General features: G+C 33.0%; 2 protein-coding genes across 4 annotated transcripts in view; one reads left to right on the top strand and one right to left on the bottom strand.

The window, feature by feature from the left end:
- LOC148285618 (E3 ubiquitin-protein ligase AMFR-like) overlaps positions 1-5,943 on the bottom strand; it is a 91,915-nt gene extending 85,972 nt beyond the window's left edge. The window contains exon 1 of the mRNA XM_088243191.1: positions 5,398-5,943. Coding sequence (XP_088099317.1) covers positions 5,398-5,682 — 285 coding nt within the window. The 5' untranslated portion in view covers positions 5,683-5,943. The remainder of the gene's footprint in view (positions 1-5,397) is intronic.
- Positions 5,944-7,159: 1,216 nt separating this feature from the next.
- LOC148285616 (transcription factor HNF-4 homolog) overlaps positions 7,160-20,092 on the top strand; it is a 233,560-nt gene continuing 220,627 nt past the window's right edge. For all 3 annotated transcript variants that reach the window (XM_088243220.1, XM_088243211.1, XM_088243203.1), the window contains exon 1: positions 7,160-7,449. In XM_088243220.1, coding sequence (XP_088099346.1) covers positions 7,293-7,449 — 157 coding nt within the window. In that variant the 5' untranslated portion in view covers positions 7,160-7,292. The remainder of the gene's footprint in view (positions 7,450-20,092) is intronic.

The following is a 20,092-nucleotide window of genomic DNA, read 5'->3' as shown; positions in this document are numbered from 1 at the left end:
TGCTACTCCCAAATTAGTACCAATAAAATATTATCTTAGGAAACTGCTGTACTTTCTAAATTGAATACATACCATGTAATAAAAATTATCAAGATACTGCGGTCGGTTTAACAGTGCAGTGCCCCATACACCATTAGGTACGGAAAGGGAACTATTGTAATATTATTAATTAAAATTTATAATATAAATGATGCGTTATTAATAGATTAATCATTTTACAATTGCAATTAAATTTTAATAAATTCTTAAAATATGAATATTGTATTAAAATATAAATTTCTTCATAATATTTCAATCGGGTAGTAAAAAAATAAAGAACACCAACCTATACTAATATTATTGACATATTTTCCGCAATATTATCTTAAGTGGCGGCCTCCGTGGTGTAGTGGTCAAAATGCTTGACTCACACACGGAAGGTTCCGGGTTCGATTCCCGGAGAGAACACAAAAATTTATGTGATTTTTCTCAAGCCTGAGTGTTCTGTGATGTAATTCACCACTGTAATTGGGCCTCCTGGCCTGTTGTGGTGCAAAAAAAAAAGCATAAAGCATAAAAGATATAAAACTATAAAGCTTCATTAATTATCTTACAATACATACCAGTGGCGAATGGTGATTTTATTTACAGGTAAGCTATAAAAAAAATCATATATTTGTACCTACATCTCTATAAATACCCTCTGGTACATAATATAATGTGAGTAATATGTACTATAAATTGATATTTTTCTGTGGTTATGTGTGATACAACAACTCTCATCCATGAAATCAATTCAAACGACGTAATTTCGTGATGTATGATATTATATAGAATTCAGTCGATATTAGGTATTCAATTGAAATGTCAACTGGCCGAATCGTTATAGAAATTAATAGTGCTAAAAAACGGCCGCGTCGAGCGCCATATGTCCTGCAATATGAAGCATGAAAGTAATTATGGTCTTATGTCAAAAATACCATCTCAAAGAAAAAATGTTTGAAATACTGTTTTCGAAATCGAGAATCTTCAAATAATTTGTTTAATCTAGGAGATAAAACCCGCACTGGGGTAAAGACATTTAAAATATAGTATACTTAAAATTAATTTGTTAATATTAATGACTCCCGAGGGGGTGAAATCCAGTATTTTGTCTCCAAACATTGGGACAAACTCAAATATTGTAGTATACTTATTTGTATGAAAAAATAAGCTGGAAAAATCGCCTAGTTTCTTGGCTCACCGCAGGCGCTGGGCGCGCTTTATTAATATTAGGATAAAAATAAAAACGGTGGAAATGATTTAAAATAAATAGTAATTATTTCTTTGTTTTTCTGTAAATAAAGTTGCCGTATAACATTGTTATGGTTAGTCAAATATAATGGTAAGCTGCGCATAATCGCTTAACAATCATGAGTAATTTAAATAGTTATAAATATTTTAAGATCGTTGGCGTAAAGAAGTGATTGTACATTATTTAATTGATCTTAAATATGATCAATAAAAATTAGAAAAAGAACTGGGCCAATACACAGACCTTGGAAACATTCAGATGCTCCTTGACAGTGCTTTGCCACGAATTACTAATAAATTTATGTCATCAGTATTAAAACAGAATAATGATGCTACGTTGCCATTGACTAACGTACCGTCGTTTTTTCGCAAAGCGATAGTCGGAGGACCGGCAATCGATACAGACTACTTTTAAACCCGAAAAAATATCATTCCACCTGGAAAATTATATTTTTTAAACAACAAAAGTAATTTATTAACTTGTTTCTCCGTAATATATTTAATTCTAATTTTCCATCTCAAATTTTCTTTTTTTAGACTTCATTTTTATTAATTTTATGTGTTTTTTTTTACAATATTTTTGTATATTATGTAATCTTTACTCTAACACCAAGTCTTTCCTTTAACCTTAGTTTTACAAAAGTCTAATGATACGCATTCTTATTTATTTATTTTAACATTTTAAAGCATGTAAATAATTTGTTTATAATTTTCTTTTCTACCGGCTTACAACTGTGAATTTTATTTTTTTCGTACTGGGTATATTAATTAATTTAAATTTATGTATATCCTGTCATCTTTAAGAATATTATATTTTATTTTATTAACATAAACGGAAAATTTGCCTTTTACAAAAATTTATAATACTAACATATTTGGCTTACTATTTTTTTTTTAAACAAATTTCCTTTATAAAAAAAATTTATACAAGATTTAAAAAAAACCTAAATATTATACAACATATTCAGTAGAAAGTTTAAACAATTCAAGAATAAATTTAAAAAACAAACTAAATAATAAAGTAATATAACACGAAAATTATATGTACGAATATGTATTTGAATGTACCAAATGCTATATTTTATTTCTTACTTTATATATTTTATCTATGTACCATACTTGTAAAAGCCTTCTGGGCGTTTATGTGGATTAAATAAATAAATAAATAATCCCACGCGCAAAGCCGCGGGTAAAAGCTTGTATAATATATTATTATAGTGTATGTTCCGCCTATTTTTAGTCTCCTTTTGTTGACAATGTAAACAGTATTTCGACGCCAACAGCTCGCAGCGCGACATTATGGCCCATTTACACACGTATCATCCAAATCCACACGACACGGTAAAATTAGGGTAGATTGACATTTATTACACTATTTCGTGTTTAAAAAAAAAAACATTCAGCGCCAACTCTCAGATAAAAATCCTACAAAAGAAAGTCGAGTGTAGATCGCGATGGGAATCTTCCCCTTCAGGAGGGTTACCTTTTTTTTCCTTCAATCCGTCGTATGGATTAGAGCAAAAATGGATAATTTTTCAGTAAGCTGCTTGTTGTATGCTGATGATGCAGTTCTGTTAGCAAGCAGCAAAGCTGATTTGCAGAAAATAGTCTCTAGAATGTATGGTGTATGCCTGGAGAGTGAATTGGCGATGAGCGAAAGTAAGTCAAAAGTGATGGTATTTGAAAGGGATAGTGAAGTTACTGACTGCATAATAAATGTAAACAACGAAAGTCTCGAGCAAGTAGAAGAATTCGTGTATCTGGGAAGCATGTTTTCAAGAGATGGAAGACTAGAAAAAGACGTTGAAAGAAGAGTGAATGCGGGCAACAAAATGAACGGAGCACTAAGCACAGTAATTTCTAATAAAAATATGTTAATCGAAGCTAAACTGGCAGTGCACAACGGAGTTTAAGTCCCAACACTTATGTATGGAAGTGAAGCATGGAACTGGCAGAGGAAGGATGAAAGCCGAGTGAACGCGGTTTAAATGCGATCTCTTAGACGAGTGTATGGGAAATCAATGTATGACAGGGTTACGAATGATGAAATCAGGCGAGAGTGTAAATCTGAGTCAAGTATAATTGAAAAGATTAAGAAAGGGTCTCTGAGATGGTTTGGTCGTGTAGAACGAATGGACGACGAAAGAATGGTAAAACAAGTATATATGGCGGAAATGAACGGCAACGTGAGACGAGGACGACCAAGGAAGAGGTGGCATGATCAGATAAACCAAAATCTTAAGTCTGGTCATGTCAAAAGCAGACAGAACCGAAGGGCATGTATGACAAGATGTATGAATGTGGAAGAGGCTAGGATTGTATGCCAGGATAGATGTGTGTGGCGGTCCATTCTCTCTGCCTACCCCTACGGCGAAATGGCGTGATGGTAGTAGTAGTAGTAGCAATCCGTCAGCGCTTAAAATCTTCTTGGGTTATCCCCGATCACTGGACTACGCAGTTTTTATCAGGTCAGGGTAAATTTAATGACAAATTATTTGTTTTTAATATTGATTCCCCTTCGTGCTGCTGCGGATATCCTAAGCAATCTTCTGAACACATTATGTGGCCTTGTCCCTTTCCCCTCTCTCTATAATTACCGAATGGAGCTTCTCGCTACTATCCGTGGCACTGTTATAGGTCCCATCGGACATACAGATTTGGTGGCATCCAAAAATAATTTCAAGGCTTTTAAAAAGTTTTGTAATAATTTCGGCGAATCGATCATGTCCAATCGACTAAATCCCAGTCAGTGTAGAATTCACTTCCCTCTTTTTCTCAATCCAACGAAGTGCATATTATGTACTTCTGGATTACCTTCTTTCAGCACAAAGATGCTAAGGCTACCAGATTACAGAGAGCTCCTTCGAGCAGCTTTTCTCGATTGGCAACGAGCAACTTTTCTGTGTATGTGGGCACCGCCAAGGAGACTTATGTCCTCAGATACGGTGTGCGGTATGTGGTGGGCAAGCTGTAGATTTATCCGCCTTATGGTGTATTGGTTAGTACGTTTATCTGCCACTAAACAAATATTAAAAAATAATAATACAATAAAAATTAATCCACCCTATGTTATTTTATCGTGCTGTGTGGATTTTTACACTCGTCTAAAATGGGCCTATCTCAACTATTCACAACATTAATATACGTCATATTAGTTGTTATATCAGTTGTTGTTTGAAATAAAATATTGTACAAAATATATTACCCGCCTATTGCATATAAATTAGTTTATATAAAACGGGTAGGAACTAAAATGGCAGGTAGATAAAACTTTTGATTCTTACTTAAGTTTAGCCAAATCATTCGCATATCATAAAAAATAGTTGATCGAATAAAGTTCAACAATAGGGGAAGTTCGCCGTATTTTTATTTTTTGATTAATAAACTGTCAAACTAAGTCAACAATTTAAAAAATATATGTCTATGAATCGCTTAGATTTTTTTTAAGTTTTGTAATTTTGAAATTACTCCGCTCGTGACGTCGCGGATTGTCGCGGATTGTCGTCGATGAGTTGTGTTGACATTTAAAAGTAGAACTCCGTAGTTGTCAAAATACACCAAACGTTGAAAAAAATGGCTACCCGGAAACCGGAAATCTATCACAACACAAGTCATAACAACGCTATAATTGATTGGTTCACAAAAACCTGTGACGTTTTAAGGATTAAAATGAAAAATTGCAACCACGGAGGTAGTTATTGCACCATACAACATTCGATGAATTTATCAAGTTTTAAAAATCCCTAAAATGATGTATAATTAATTGTCGCGCATATTTGAACATTCCAAGAAATCTAACATCAAATTATTGATTAGAATATGTGTTTTGTAGACAAAGGTCTCGATGAAAATTCGCCATAAGGCACATAACATATTGAGCCGGTAAGCATTTCAAACCAAAGGAAAATTAAATGGTGTGATTTCTTAATAACATAAGGTTTATAATATATGTTATGTATAGAAACAGCCATCGATTAAAAGCCTTCACTTGATTTTCCTTTTAATACGTGTAAACCCACCCTCAAAATATTAACCCCCCCAGAGAGGTCAAACGTCACTCCTACGCATCTAGTCTGTACAATTTAGTACGTAATTTTTCTAGATAATTATCGGCTGAGGACTAACCCATATGCAGAACGGTTCTTGAATCATGAAGCTGGCTACATCTGCAAACTGGCAACCGAGGGTCCTGGAATCGTTAGAAGACAGGTGAAGCGAGGACGACTGGAGCAAGATGGACAAATCGCTTTGACTTTTTCCACCCTCCGCCTGCGTCACATTCGTCTTCCATTCCGGATCACTCGTCACATTGACTGCATGATACACAGATACAGACAGTAAAATGACGCTGAGGGCCGAATAAATCTTCAAATTTGGCAGCGGAATCCGATCCAAAAATGTCACAGGCATATTGAAAATTATTTAAAACACTGGAATCACTAAACAAATCTCATGTTAGAACACTGTTTGCTATTCACAGTACGGTGTGAAGTTACAATAACAATTCACAATTTCACATATCCCGGTAAATCCACAGTTATCTAAGAATTGACCAGAACGAGCTCGCGACGAAGAACATCTGACGTTTGAGTTGTTTCGTTTTTCATTAGAGTCGCTACCCGCCACCGTCAGTCTGTTACCGCTCTTCGCAACGGCTAGAAATAAGTTCCCTCGCTCGGCATCTTCTACGCAGCGGAGTACAGAAATTAACGACATTACCGCTGTTTGGCTGTGGCGCCACGGGTCCTTGGCGCCAAGTTAAAATCGAAGATGATTGATGAAAGTTTTATTTTACCGCTAGATGTCACTATTATTACAAAGTATTTGAAAAATTACCTTAATAATTTTATATATTATTATAATATCAAAATCATAAAAACTTTGTCGCTTATTTTAAATTTAAGATTGGTGAGTTTTTTCCGATGCCAAAACTTAGTAGTTCACTCATGTGTTTATTATTACAAATAACATTTTATGATTTTCTTGTACTTGTATTCATTATTTTTATGTTTGTGTACACATATTCATCCATTGTCTTTTCTGGTGTTGTTGTTTCCATGCGCATTGTAATTCGTAAATAAATATGTTATATGTTTTCAGACGATATTATCACGTTTTGGTAAAAGGCCTTAATAAAGGGAAAAAAAAATGTTTGTTTACGTAAATAAATTCTTACGTTACCTACATACGTACTAAAATAAAATGATTCCCAATTTAAATTACTTTTTTCAAGTGCGATGCTTGATTTTTTATTTTAATATATAATGCGAAGGAAAATATTTTTTCCTCTATTATGATTAATTTGTCCTTCATACGCGCACAGAGACGACAGTTTTGAAGAACACATCCTATAAACTGGGGTACATATCACTATCAATTATAATTATTTTAATAACTAAATAAAAATATTGTTTACCCAAACAATAATACTTCACTATAATTTACAATGCTTTCAATTCGTTAATAGCACCATTCAAACGTGTTTTTATCAGTTTTTTGTGTAAATTTGAATTTAAAAAATTGCATGTATTTATATAAATATATAGGTAATATGTTTAATCAAAAAATTACTAATAACACATGCGTTATATGTCTTAGTTATAAGACACGTCTTACGTATTGGATCGCAATGTTTTTATGTTACTTTTTTAATTAAATGACGCGCTATTTTTAAGTGTTCATGTCTTCCGTCTCGCGTAATCAACGGAGTCTCGTAAAAGTTTGTTGTTCGATCATTCCAGACATCGTACTCGGTAGCTGATAACATTATCACAAGAGAAAACAGACTTCGAAGCAAGACGATCCTCAACGCCGGTTCCAACGACTGATAAAATAATGTCGTCATTATGGAGTTTGTCGGTGGTCGTACGTGGTCATAATTTTGTTAGAAAAACATTTCGCGTGTGCTATTAGTTCTGTTTATGGTTCATTTTGTGCCGTGTTTTATTTTCCGAATCCAAAGTATGTTTGAATAAAATATATATTTAAGAACGTGCTGATTTTAAGACCTAAAGTGGAAAATGAGTGTTTTGACAGATGGTATTAGCGCCACAAATGGACGAGTAATAGAAGCTTCCAACAGTATTGAATGCGCACGCGCGGCTTCAGTTATAGCGAAAAATAATTCGGCTACTCTTCAAGAGATGGCGCTGCACATTCAAAATATGGATGTCTCAGGTATGCAAAAATAGCGAGTTATTTTTACCCCATCTATTTTTTACGAAAATTCTCCTCTCTTACAACTATAGGTAAATATTATTTCCAATAGTCTACAAAATTACCTCTGTCATTTAGTTTCAATTACAATTTTATAGCTAGTACTATCTAAAATAACTTTATCGTTTAATTAGATACGCTATTTTTTTTTTAACCAAGGGTCTTTTAGGGGGGTTGGTTGAAAGAAATTAAGTACTTTATAATACATTGTAATAATTTACACATCCGAGGTAATCTTCAAAAACTGTCAAGTCCAAAAACTAGGGGTTTTTTAGCATATTTTTGTACATTTATTTTAGAGCATCGCCTTTGCTTTAAATGTGTCAATATCACTTCCATTTGCACAAAACTTAAATGTTTTTAAATTGCTAAATTTAAAATTTGGTCAAGTCCCTCACTGTTCTCATTTACTCAATTTTAACAAAAATGGACATGACAATTTTTGAAGACTATATTCTAATATATACAATACAATCTTTTTCAAATATAGAGACCTTTCTAGCTTCCCTGAGACCTTCTAGAAACTCACTAACCACGCCTCTACAAAATAGTTAATTTTGAGTTCCAGTCAGTCTCACCTTGTAGCCTGAAATTGTTTCTACTTCTCGTTTGATGCTTATCAAAGTCCTTGTTGCATTTCCATCTGCAACATGTCGTGAACAAATGTACCTAAGTGCCCATATAAAAAAAAAACATTTCTTTTATTTATTTTTAAAATATATATCATAATCTGCACCCGATGGTGCATTGGGCATTACATTGGAATATTAAATGCCGCTTACCTTGATTTTTTGTCACACGAAGGTAAGGCGATTAGTCTTACGCTTCAAGTACCAGTCAAGGGACAGTGAAATATCGCAGTGTTAAGTGAATAGGTAGTGCCTGAAATTTTTTTAAATAGATAGTTTAGCATTGTTTTTCTGACACTCTCTCGCAAACGCCTGCCCGATACCTTGCAAAAAAGACAACTGCACGCGTAGCACTAACGAGTATTTAGACAGAAAAATCGGTCACAGCAGATAATAAGAAAGTTCGTCAAAAAACCCGTTAAACCTTTTGTTCTCATTTATTTATATTTTTGACACTTGATACTTGTGCAATATTTACACACATGTCCACCCTCATTCCAATATAACACCCACCCTCTCACTCACTTACACTCACACAAACACACTAGTGTGTATTGTACGTGTATTTAATGTATTTCTGTGGATATCTGTCATTGGTTTTATTCTCTGTATATTTTATTTGTTGTATTTTTGTTACATGTATTACTGTTGATATCCCCATATATATATAAATAAAAAAAATAAAAAAAGAGTTTTCACAAAGTTTATATTTTTTATCTAATTCTTTTCAATCAAATTATTATATACTATTCCAGAGCTGAAATGTTTTCATAAAAGTTGTATGGTCGCTGGTTCTATATTGAAATAAAAACTACTGTTGTAATAAATTAAATACATCGCCAATATTGAACTTAAATATCCCGTCGAATCGGGTTGTGGTCCCGAGGCCAGTGGTGTCGTGGTGTGAAGTGTGGACTCACGGTTTAAAGGTTTAATGTTCCGAGGGACCTTGCTCTACCACAACATTATTCCTATTTTCAAATATTGTGTTATAATTTACAACTTGTTGGAAATAGCTCCCAAAAGTTTACTTATTTATTTATTTAACTTTTTGGACATAATGTTATTTGTGCATTGGCGGGCTTATTGCCAAATGGCAATTTCTTCCAACCAACCAATAAAATAAAAGTTTTATTTTTATAATTCAAGTTGCAGAACATATTCGATAGAAAAAAAAAGATTAAAAAGCTAAAGATATATAAAAATAGAAATAAACGTATTTGTTTATAAATTACCTTAAATCAAAACTATTACTCAATGGGAAAAGGAAAAAAAGAGGAAAAGAGATGTTTCTTCTGACGTGATTTAAACAGAGATACTGTAATAACATCTTTGATGGTGGATGGGAGATGATTCCACAGTTGAGCCGCATGGACACTACACGAGTTAGTGAAAAAAGAGAAATTGTGGATGAGTAGCAAGAGAGTTCCTTAAGAATTAGGACGAAGAGGTAAACCATGAACTGATAAACTGATGTTCTTCAAGCTAGGTAGCCGGTCCATCTAACGGCAGTCATTAAAATTCCCTCACTCTCGTCCCTTGTCCAGGAGTCAGTTGAAATCCAAGCGTTACGGAGGCACATGTTTTAAATCTAGACGCTTTAATTTTACGGACATGTTTCTCTTGCTATTTTGTACTAGTGTGATTGAGTTTTTAAAAAAAAAACTTTTTGAACGTGGAAGATGATAGTATGTAATTTATTTTAACACATGTTTTTCTTAGTTCTCTACTTATTTAGTATACTTACGATCTACGTTTAGGGAGTCTTATTTATATATTAATTTTATTTTTAATTTTTTTTAGAGATTGGTGTATTTGTTTATATGTCTAATCTTGTCCACCTATATCTTATTTATAGAAATAAAATTCAGACTATTGACAGTTATATTCTGTAATCAAATCTTTCGCCTACACCGCTCGAGCTGAATTGTTTGACACCTTTAAGAAATTTAAAGGAAAAAAAACGGATAGAAAATTTTCGTCAATGGAAGAAAAATTTGACAATGACAAAATGTCCAGTCGTGCTTTGAGGTGTTTTAATGTGCCAATTTTAAAAAACACACAGCCTCTAGCTTCAAAAATGATAGTTTTTTGCATCTTTATTTATTTATTTATACTCAGTTCACAAACAGTAAAAGATATCACAATTTATAAAATAGAAAATAATAACACTAAACATCTTTCACCAATTATATGTGAACACCAACAGTCATAAAAGAAAAATTAAAAATTGTACATAGACCAAAATTTAGTTTTCATTATATGTCATTAAAGCAGTTTATTAGAATTTATATAAGATTAATTTTAGTAAAATTCAATTTAAGACAGATGCAATTTACACAATCGAATACAACTTTCCTAGACTATTAATAAAGTCTCGTAGTAGTAATAAGCCTTTTCAAATGCATATTAATAATCATAGCAATAATAGTCACAATAAAACAAAACAAATAAAAAATACAATGCGTACTCTTATTTAGTGTATCTGTTTTATTATTGTAGATGTTAGTTAGGTTAAGTATATATATTTAGGGTGTGTGAGGGTGTGTGTATATGTGTATGGGTGTGTGAGTATTTTGATACTATACAGGCATGAGATATTTTATTTGATTTTCGAGTAAATGTTACTGAGAAGCATTTGGATGTATTCAGTTTCAAACAATTTTTTGTACAATAGTTCGTAAGACGATCCAAATCCTTCTGCAAAGCTTGGCAAACAGATTCTGAGCCAACAGACTTATATATTTTCATATCATCCGCATACATTAGAAACTGGCCGTTTTGGAAACATTTTCCTAAATAGTTAACAAAAAAGATAAAAAGCATATAGATATATTGAGCAATGGCTGACATCTTTTATTGAACTATCTTACTTCTCAGCAGAACCCATACAGAAACTAGGAAGGCAATTTAAAGCATTTAAAGAGCTAAGCGATGGATGATATTCGCAAGGCGGGATTTGGGAATACCCAGAATGCTTTTCACGAATCACTGACATTAATTTAGATTTAGCCATTCAATTAAAAGTTACCTTAGAAGTAATTTCAAGCGGTTAAAGAAAACAGCAAAAATATACACAAATTTGTATGGTTGGCATCCCATGTACCCAAAAATATACAAAACTTTGATGTATGGCGCCAAATTTATATTGCAAGTAATCTTACATATTGACCAGTTTTCGGAGGAGGCAGCTAAAGCCCGCAACAGGCAATTCCGACAATACATACTGAAATTTGCACGAAAGTTTTTACAAGTCGATTGTAACAGAGATGTATTGAACCGATTGCTATTAAGTTCAGACCCATATTTATCAAGTTACCAACAGTAGCGGCAGTAAAAACTAAACCATTTTCGTAAGAGGCAGTAAATCTGATGAATGCAAGTTCATCTCCCTTACCTTCAACCGCAGAAGATCTCGAAAATGTAGAAGAAGACGAAGAAGAAGATGACAATGAACAGTTTTAGTATGATTGAAAGTAGTTTTTTTTAATATCATTTGACACTAGGGAGGAAATCCAGCCAGTCTGCAAGCATTTGGACATACTCAAACACTGTTAAATATATTTTACCATGATCCTACCAGGAATTCAACCCGAGACTTCGAGCATGGTAGGCGAATGTTCCAACCGCTACACTACGAGGCCGAATTTATCTTTAATCGATTTCATTTTTAAGTATTTTTACCTGAGAGTGGTCTGTATCGATAAGCGGACTAGCGAAAAAACTAATTTCATTCAGTTTTATAAGAGGTTGGAAATATTTGAAGAAAGGAAGGGAACACGGAATATGGACCTACCTTTGATACGATGTCAATGTTCTTTAATTTTGGGCACTGGATGATGAAATGCATCGTGAATTATGTAACGATTGATAACTTTTAACAACGACGCGCGACGAATCCAAGAATTTTTATGCAATTTAATGTTTGTTTTGTTCCAAATCCAAATCTTCTAATTTTGAATTTCTTCTATCTTGATGTAAGGTAGGTACTATAAGGATGGGTCAAGGGAAGAATGGGAAAGAAAGGTACGAGTAATTGGCCAGGAATAATACCGATAAATGCTGTTATTTACCGAACAGTGGTCATCGAGTCGAAAACACTTGTCCAGGGTGCTTTTCACAAACAAAAACGTATTCTACAAAACAGACGGAAACATTTAATTTAAAACACATCAAAATAATAAACAGTCGAGAAATATTCAAAATGACCTCGCAATTAGTATCTTAGCTGCATTGAACTTTCAAAGGAGTCAATAAGATTCAAACATATTTATCTCATTTTATGAACAATGCACACGTGTATATGTAAAATAGATACCACATGCAGTTAAATATACATTGATCGTAAATCGTAACGTATTACACTCGTCCATTAAGTGGATAAGCGGTCTGACTTTTCTTCATACAAATGTATTCCAGTATTTTCTCTCTGGATTGTACTGAAGCGATGAGTTTTGTCTATCGTTTTGCTTTTTTGATAAATTGTTTCTTATGGGAGCTAAGCCAATCCAAAAACCCTTAAAAGCGCCCAATTTTATTTAGGCCGCGATAAGAAACGCTATCTTCATCGGTAGATATTGAGATATCAATGTCTCAAGACGGTATAAAATAACACCATTATTTATGTACGAAAATGTATATATTTGTATGAAAATTCAAAGTATCTTCGTCGGTAACCTGTAGTTGAACGTGTTAAAAGAAAAATTGTAAACATATTGTATTTTTCATACAGAATACTGAATTTTCATCATCATCATTACCTTTTCGCACCGAATGGAGCATATGACACTGCATTGGTACACAGTAATTTTACTTAGTAGTTAAAATTAAGTTTTCTGTGAATAAGCGCGCTGGTGTCTTTGGACGTACAGTATACAAATATGATAACATTTTTTTTAAATTTATTGAAAAACACAAAAGAGTCGGTACGGAGACAATTTTATTCTGATACTGATAGAAAATCGGTTCATTTTTATAGTTCGGAAAACCGGACAGCGAAACGTCGATTTCGTCGATTTTAGTAGGCATAATCACAGTTCGAGGCGCAGTTGTCTTTTTCGCAAGTACGATAAAATAACATAGGGTGGATTGATATTTATTATATCATAATAATTTATTTATTCAATTCGAGGAGAACGCAATAACTCCTAATTACTAATCTCCATCTTTAGCTGAGAGTACCGCTGAATAAATTTTAAATAAATAGATATAATCAATTTAATGTCAATCCACCATTTATTTACCCCAATTATTACACCAATTATTTAAGCATTACTAAAAATTCATTCAAAATAAGTTAATAAATGCAGAAATTGTAAGGAAATCAATCAATCCATTAAAAATAATTTATGTTTGTAAACGCTAAATTACATTCTTTTTTAATACGCAATAAAACAACATCCTCCGAATTTTTCAATATATGCATTTTAGTCGAATGTAACCCTGGAAAATCGATGAAAAACACATATATGCTTCTAACTTTTTTTCCACTCAACATATTGAAGATGTTATTATTTATAAACCTCGAGGACGTAAATTAGAAAATTTTGCAGAAAAACCGCACGTAAATCTGTCAAGCCATTTTCGAGTTTATGCGAGACTAATAACGGCGATTCATTTATATATAAATATATATAGATAGATTATAAATTATTATCGCTATCGTAATCATAGTTCGCTCTCGTTTCGTCTACATACAAACGGACACTATGTAAGTCTTGCGCTTATTAACTACCTTGTTCAACCTTGTACAAATTCAAATAGATTTGTTTAACAAAAATATCATCATAAATTAAACAAAATATTTAATCGGGCCGTGGTCGTGTGGCTAGTGGCTAGTACATATCGCTGATTTACGGATCAAAGGTCCGAGGTTCGCACCCCTCTCTACCACAACCCGGTTCTTATTATATTCTAATAGTGAGTTATTTACAACTAGTTGAAAATGGTCCCCGAAATGGAAAATTTGTGTAAATTATTAGAACGCGAATGTCTTTATTAAAATTAAAATTATGATTGCAATGAAAGCATCCACCCCTTTCCCGAAACTGTTCATAAAGACTTGTGTCTTTCTTCAGTTTCGCATACTACTATAAATTTTTTAAAACCAATTTAGCGAAATTTTAATATTTCTTTACAATAAAACCGCGGAATTAACAAAACAAAGAAACTTTAAAAGCTTTCATTGTACCCCTCACTGAGGTATTGTCAATTTGTGATCAATCAAATACACATGATCAGCACAATCACCTTTTTCTAATTTCCCAGTATGACAGTGAAGGAATACAGTGTTAGTTCCCAATTGAGACCGCGGCCGCACGCTCCAGATCCCGCTGCGGAAAGGAAGAAGAACGTAGTAATACAAACAAATCAAACAACGACACAAAACCCACATACATATAGGAAACATTATTATAATTTTCCCTGTACAACATGCACTCATGCAACAGAAGAAAAACAATACGTACCCATACCAAATCACAGAGGAACATCAAATTATCAAGACACTACTGGCAAAATCCTAACACAGATCCTAACATGAACTCTATCGAACTCGAACGGCGAAATTACTTCTCGTCACAATACTGAATCCCTCGCAAAAACCTTAATTATTATAATCCCAACAGTAGAAACAATCCTATGCAAAGACCGTAATCGTCCTAAAAATCTCTAAGACCTTGAAGCAGACGAAACGGGTCCTAGAGCATGGTCGGCGCGTGGATCTCTTGATTTAGTCTACTATTTAGATTTGTAATTTACCACTTCCCTTCTATGGGACAAGAACAACACAGACGGACAAGAGTTTAGTTCAGGCAGCCGATGCTAGTACCCAAGTATGTATCCTTTTATCTTAAAGTGATTTAGTACTCATGGTAAGCCTTAACCCAGTTCCTTCCATTTTTCCATGCATTCGCTCACAAATTTAAAAAAATGCTTTAACGTTTTAGCTAATAAGCTTGGATTCCACATCGGCCTCGTCATAATTATGATTAGATGGTTTGCAAATTCAAAAGAAACTTCAATATTAGAATGAAAGAACACGTAAGGTGCCTAAACAATAATAACTTTTCTGAATTGGCAAATGGTCTGATACAAAATAATCATAATTTTAATAAAGACACTGGATTAAAAGTTCTTCGTTTTGAAAATAAAATATTAAAATTAGACAACTTTGAAACCTCAGAAATTAAATAAGCATTTAAAAATAATAATGAATGAACAAATAAACAATATTCCCTTTAGTCCACTCCTGTATAGTTTTGAAGATCGTATTTATCTTACTTAACACGTTCAATCTTTACAAGAACAACATAACAAAATACTTGACTTATTAGCTCCATTTGTTTAGATTTGATATTTAAAGGATAAAATGTATAACTAGATTCTAACTAACTAACCTTCATAAAGAATCTTGTTGTATAGCTTTAAAACCGATCGATGGAACAAAATAGTGGTTAAAAACAAAGTTGTTTTATATTTATTTTATATATAATTCATTCATTGACTGTCCAGATTTGCTGGATTTGGTGTGTTTCCGTGTACCTGGTCGACATACCCGCCACAGATCTCCTTTTTGTTCTGCAAGTTCTAGGAACAACTATTACATGCACTCGCCTATCCCTAGGCTCCACATATATGGTAATCAATATGAGGACAAGGCTGATATATTTGGTTCTGGACTTGAAAGTTATAAAACAAGTCTTAATTCTTTTTTTCTCTCGCAATATAATTCTTAATCTTTTCTTTATATTTAATAATGTTTTCCTTTTTCATATTTATTTCATTAATATTTTTGGCTGCTCATGTGTATTTACCCACTTGTTACTATTGTTATAGTTATGCAATTTTATCATTTTTGGTATGTATTTATATTTGTTTTTTTTTTCATACTTATGTTCAATATATATTTAAAGGCAATTTATGCCGTTTATGTAAAAATAAATAAATATTATTGAATTGCGTAACATTACAAACATAATTTTTGTGAAATACTTTTAAATGTATGTTTCTATTTAAGTTAAAGTTCTCCAACCTGGCAGCGGTGTTTAATAACATGCTGATAGAGATATGATATACCTGTCCAAATTATGTATAATAAAACCTGCCTATTTAGTGCTCTGAGATAATATGAGATAAGGCAACACCTTGCTTAAAATATCTTTGCTTCGCAAGGTCATTATTATATCTAGTTTTTAAATCTTCAATATGGACATTATCAATGTGGACATTTATAATATTAATTTTATAGAAATAAAAGACAAGTGATACTTTAATCCACAAATTTGGAAAATCCAGTGACCGGTTTCATCGCTTTCGCGACTTCTTCGAGACTGGGACTGGGACTGGGACTGACAAGTTAAAAAATTAAAACGTTACTAAGGCGTTGTTTGATTAGTTAGTAACATGTTAAAACAATTTAATCCAAATCAGTGAAGAATTCACTTCCCTCTCTTCTCAATCCAATGAAGTACATATTACGTATTTCTGGATTACTTTCTTTCAGCAAAAAGACGCTTAGGCTACCAGATTTCAGAGAGCTCCTTCGGGCAGATTTTCTCGTTCGACAACGAGCAAATTTTCCGTGTATGTGGGCACCACCAAGGAGACTTATGTCCTCAGATGCGGTGTGCGGTATGTGGTGGGCAAGCTAGTTAGTAACAGGTAAAAATCAAAAGTAATAAGTACATTCAAGTTGTAAAAATAAATATTAATTATTTCACAAAAAAAAGTTCTGTTTTTTTATTGTTACTATGACTTTCGATTTTTATTATTACTATGATAAAACAACCGGGCATAAGTAAATTGAAATTATTACGAATTAAAATAAAGTAATTAATATTCATCTAGATAGTGATAAAAAAATATAAATAATACAATAATTATTATTTCTTGTTATCAAATGAAAACAATGTAAAATTATAATAAAATAAATCTATTACTTTCCTAAAAAATATCAAGCGAGATTTTATGTTATTTTATTTACAAAATTCGTATTGAACATTTGTCATTACAAATATTTGGTAAATATAATGCTTTCTTACACGCGGTAAAAATTACAGTATTATTTTGTATCTACGGCGAAGTATGAAAGAAAACGAACCACTCTGAATGACGTCACAAGTTCTTCTATATCAACCAATGATAGAGTGTTGTAATATATTTCCGATTTCCGAGAAGACAATCCACCAATCAAGGCAACTCACCGTTGAGAACTAGTTACGTCACTAAAATTAAAAAATGACAAAAGTATAAAAATCGTAGCAATGAAAATAAATGTTTTTTTTGTTGTTTAAATTGGTAGTCTATTAAGAATATACATTTTTTAAAAACCACTTAACTTGTGTGTAGGTACGTATTTCGTAGGTATATCGCTTTTGGAAAGTTTTCCGCTACGGAGTACTTTTATATTCTAAAAATATTTAAATAAATGAATAAATAACTATCAAATATTGGTATTGTATCCGGAAATGACGGCGTACAGCCTTTTATTATTACTTGTGATTCCGTGCATTAGTTGGTGCACAGTACATGGATATTCTAATGCATTTTGTATACCTACTTCGTGCACACGTGTCTAAATACTTCCTTGTAAACCACCAATTTCAACACGTGCGTACAATCGTACCTACTTATCGAATAGAAATGTCCAGACCTATTTATTATATCATAAGAGAAATGTATTTCATACTTTTATGGATTGTTAGCTATTATTATTTCTGATACTCATTAAATGTGACTTCATATTCTGAGAATATGACTAATTTAATAGCGAGTATTTTTTTGCCGTAATAGGACTTTCAATAGATAATACTGTCTCTTGCCAATTAATGGTGACAGCATAGAATTATAATATACCAGAAGTCAGAAGAAAATAGAATCAATTTCGCATACATCGCACTGTGTCCAAAAGTTTGCCGAATGCATTTATTTGTCATTCCCTTTCTGCATATAATGCTCCTTAGGGTACTGCTTAACACACCAAGCACAGCGTTTCTTGTTCATTTTTTTTACACGAAGCTAGGGTGATTAGTCTTATGCAGTCTTGGGTCTGTATTTTAATGGGAAGTTAAAATCTATCTTTAATTTTATCGACAAAGTAATATTAAGGTTTCAGTATGAAAAATACAATATACAGGGTGTTAACTTAACCTTGTCACATCCAAAACCACGATGATCAGTATGAGCAAGAAAACATATTGGCACATTAAAATATTTTTTTGGAAAGAACAACATTTTTTTCTCCTGCAGAAGTTAGCAACCATTTGTTTTTTTAATATTTTATTAAAAAAAAAATTATTTGTTCTAAATATTTTTTTAAATATGCTTATATGTCTTCGTGTCCATACTGATCATCGTGGTTTCGGATGTGACAGGGTTTAAAGAACACCCTGTATAGAGTTTTTCTAAACATGTTCAATTACAGGTTTCCGATGAAGACACTCTAAATTTTCATACAAATATACCAATTTTCTGACATAAATATCGATTTTACTTTATAGCATCTCGATATGTATCATGTAATATCAGTGATGCCAAAATGTCCAAAGATAACGCCTTACTGATCAATCCGAAAAAATCCCAGGCAATTATAATTGGTAGCCATAGACAAATCTCCTTTCTAAATTTCTCAAGTTTACCTACCTAATTGATCGACCAAAATGGGATTTCTGTCACAAAAACAGTTTAAAACAACAACAACAACAAACCATCACGCCGTTTACCCGTAGGGGTAGGCAGAGAGGATAGAACGCCATAACACTCTATCTTGGCATACAGACCTCGCTTCCTCTACATTCATACATCTTCTTATGCACGCACGCCGATTATTCCTACTTTTGACATGTCCATCTTCAAGTATTTGATGGACTTGATCGTGCCATGTCTTTCTCGGTCTTCCTCGTTTTCTGCATCCATCAACATTTGCATCGTAGATCCTTTTAGCCGTTCTTTCGCTGTCCATTCGCTCTACATGTCCAAACCAACGCAGCACCCCTTTCTTGATTCTGTCAATAATGCATGTCTCAGCCTTACACACTTCACGGATCTCGACATTTGTGCACCTATCATACATCGTTTTACCACACATTCGCCTGAGGGATCGCATTTCGACAGCATTCAACCTTCTTTCATCATTATTTTTCCAATTCCATACTTCGCTCCCATACATTAGAGTTGGAACTAGAACTCCGTTGTGAACTGCTAGTTTAGCCTCCTGCGATAAACATTTGTTTGCCAAAGTAGATTTTAGTGCACCGTTCACCCTGTTGCCGGCACTCACCCTCCTTTCAATATCTTTATCGGCCTTTCCGTCCCTAGTAAACATACTTCCCAGGTACACAAATTCTTCTACCTGATTCGGAATATCTCCGTTAACAGTTTAAAATCTTGGCATTATTATGGACCAATACTTAACGTGGCAAGAACAGATTAGCGAGATTGGGAAGAAGTTTTGTCGCACCCTCCATTCACTGAAAAGACTGCAGAATTTTCTTCCAACCACAACCAAAAAAAATCTGTTCCAATCTATTATATTGTATTCTCTGTTCTATGCTAATATTTGCTATCTTGAGCCAATACGGAACTCATAGATCGTCTGGAGCGATTGCAGAATCAAAGAATCCGCTTTATTTTCAATCTTAAAAAGTATGACCACGTATCATCCTTTCGCTCCGAATTCAAGTGGCTTTATTTTTATCAGCGCATAGATTTTTAATCTCTCACACTTCTTTATAATGTTCTTCACGACTTCTGAACTCCCTGAATTTTTACTGTATTTTTTATATGTATATTTTAATCCCTTTTTCTTTCCTTGGTTCCTCTTTCTCTCTCCTTCCAAACTCATTATCTGATTCCACATTCCTTATCATTTGATATGTAAAACATAATGTACTTTTTTGAAAAAAGGTAATATGTGCAAGATTGAAAAACAGCTGTTAGTTTTTATTAATTAGGTTTTTTTTAAATATTATTTATTT

Source organism: Micrasema longulum, unplaced genomic scaffold (assembly GCF_059751315.1).
Source record: "Micrasema longulum isolate JH-2025_06_02 unplaced genomic scaffold, ASM5975131v1 h1tg000020l, whole genome shotgun sequence".
In the NCBI taxonomy this organism is placed as follows: domain Eukaryota; kingdom Metazoa; phylum Arthropoda; class Insecta; order Trichoptera; family Brachycentridae; genus Micrasema; species Micrasema longulum.
The sequence above is the reverse complement of the archived record's forward strand: the minus strand, read 5'-3'. Positions and strand labels throughout refer to the sequence as shown.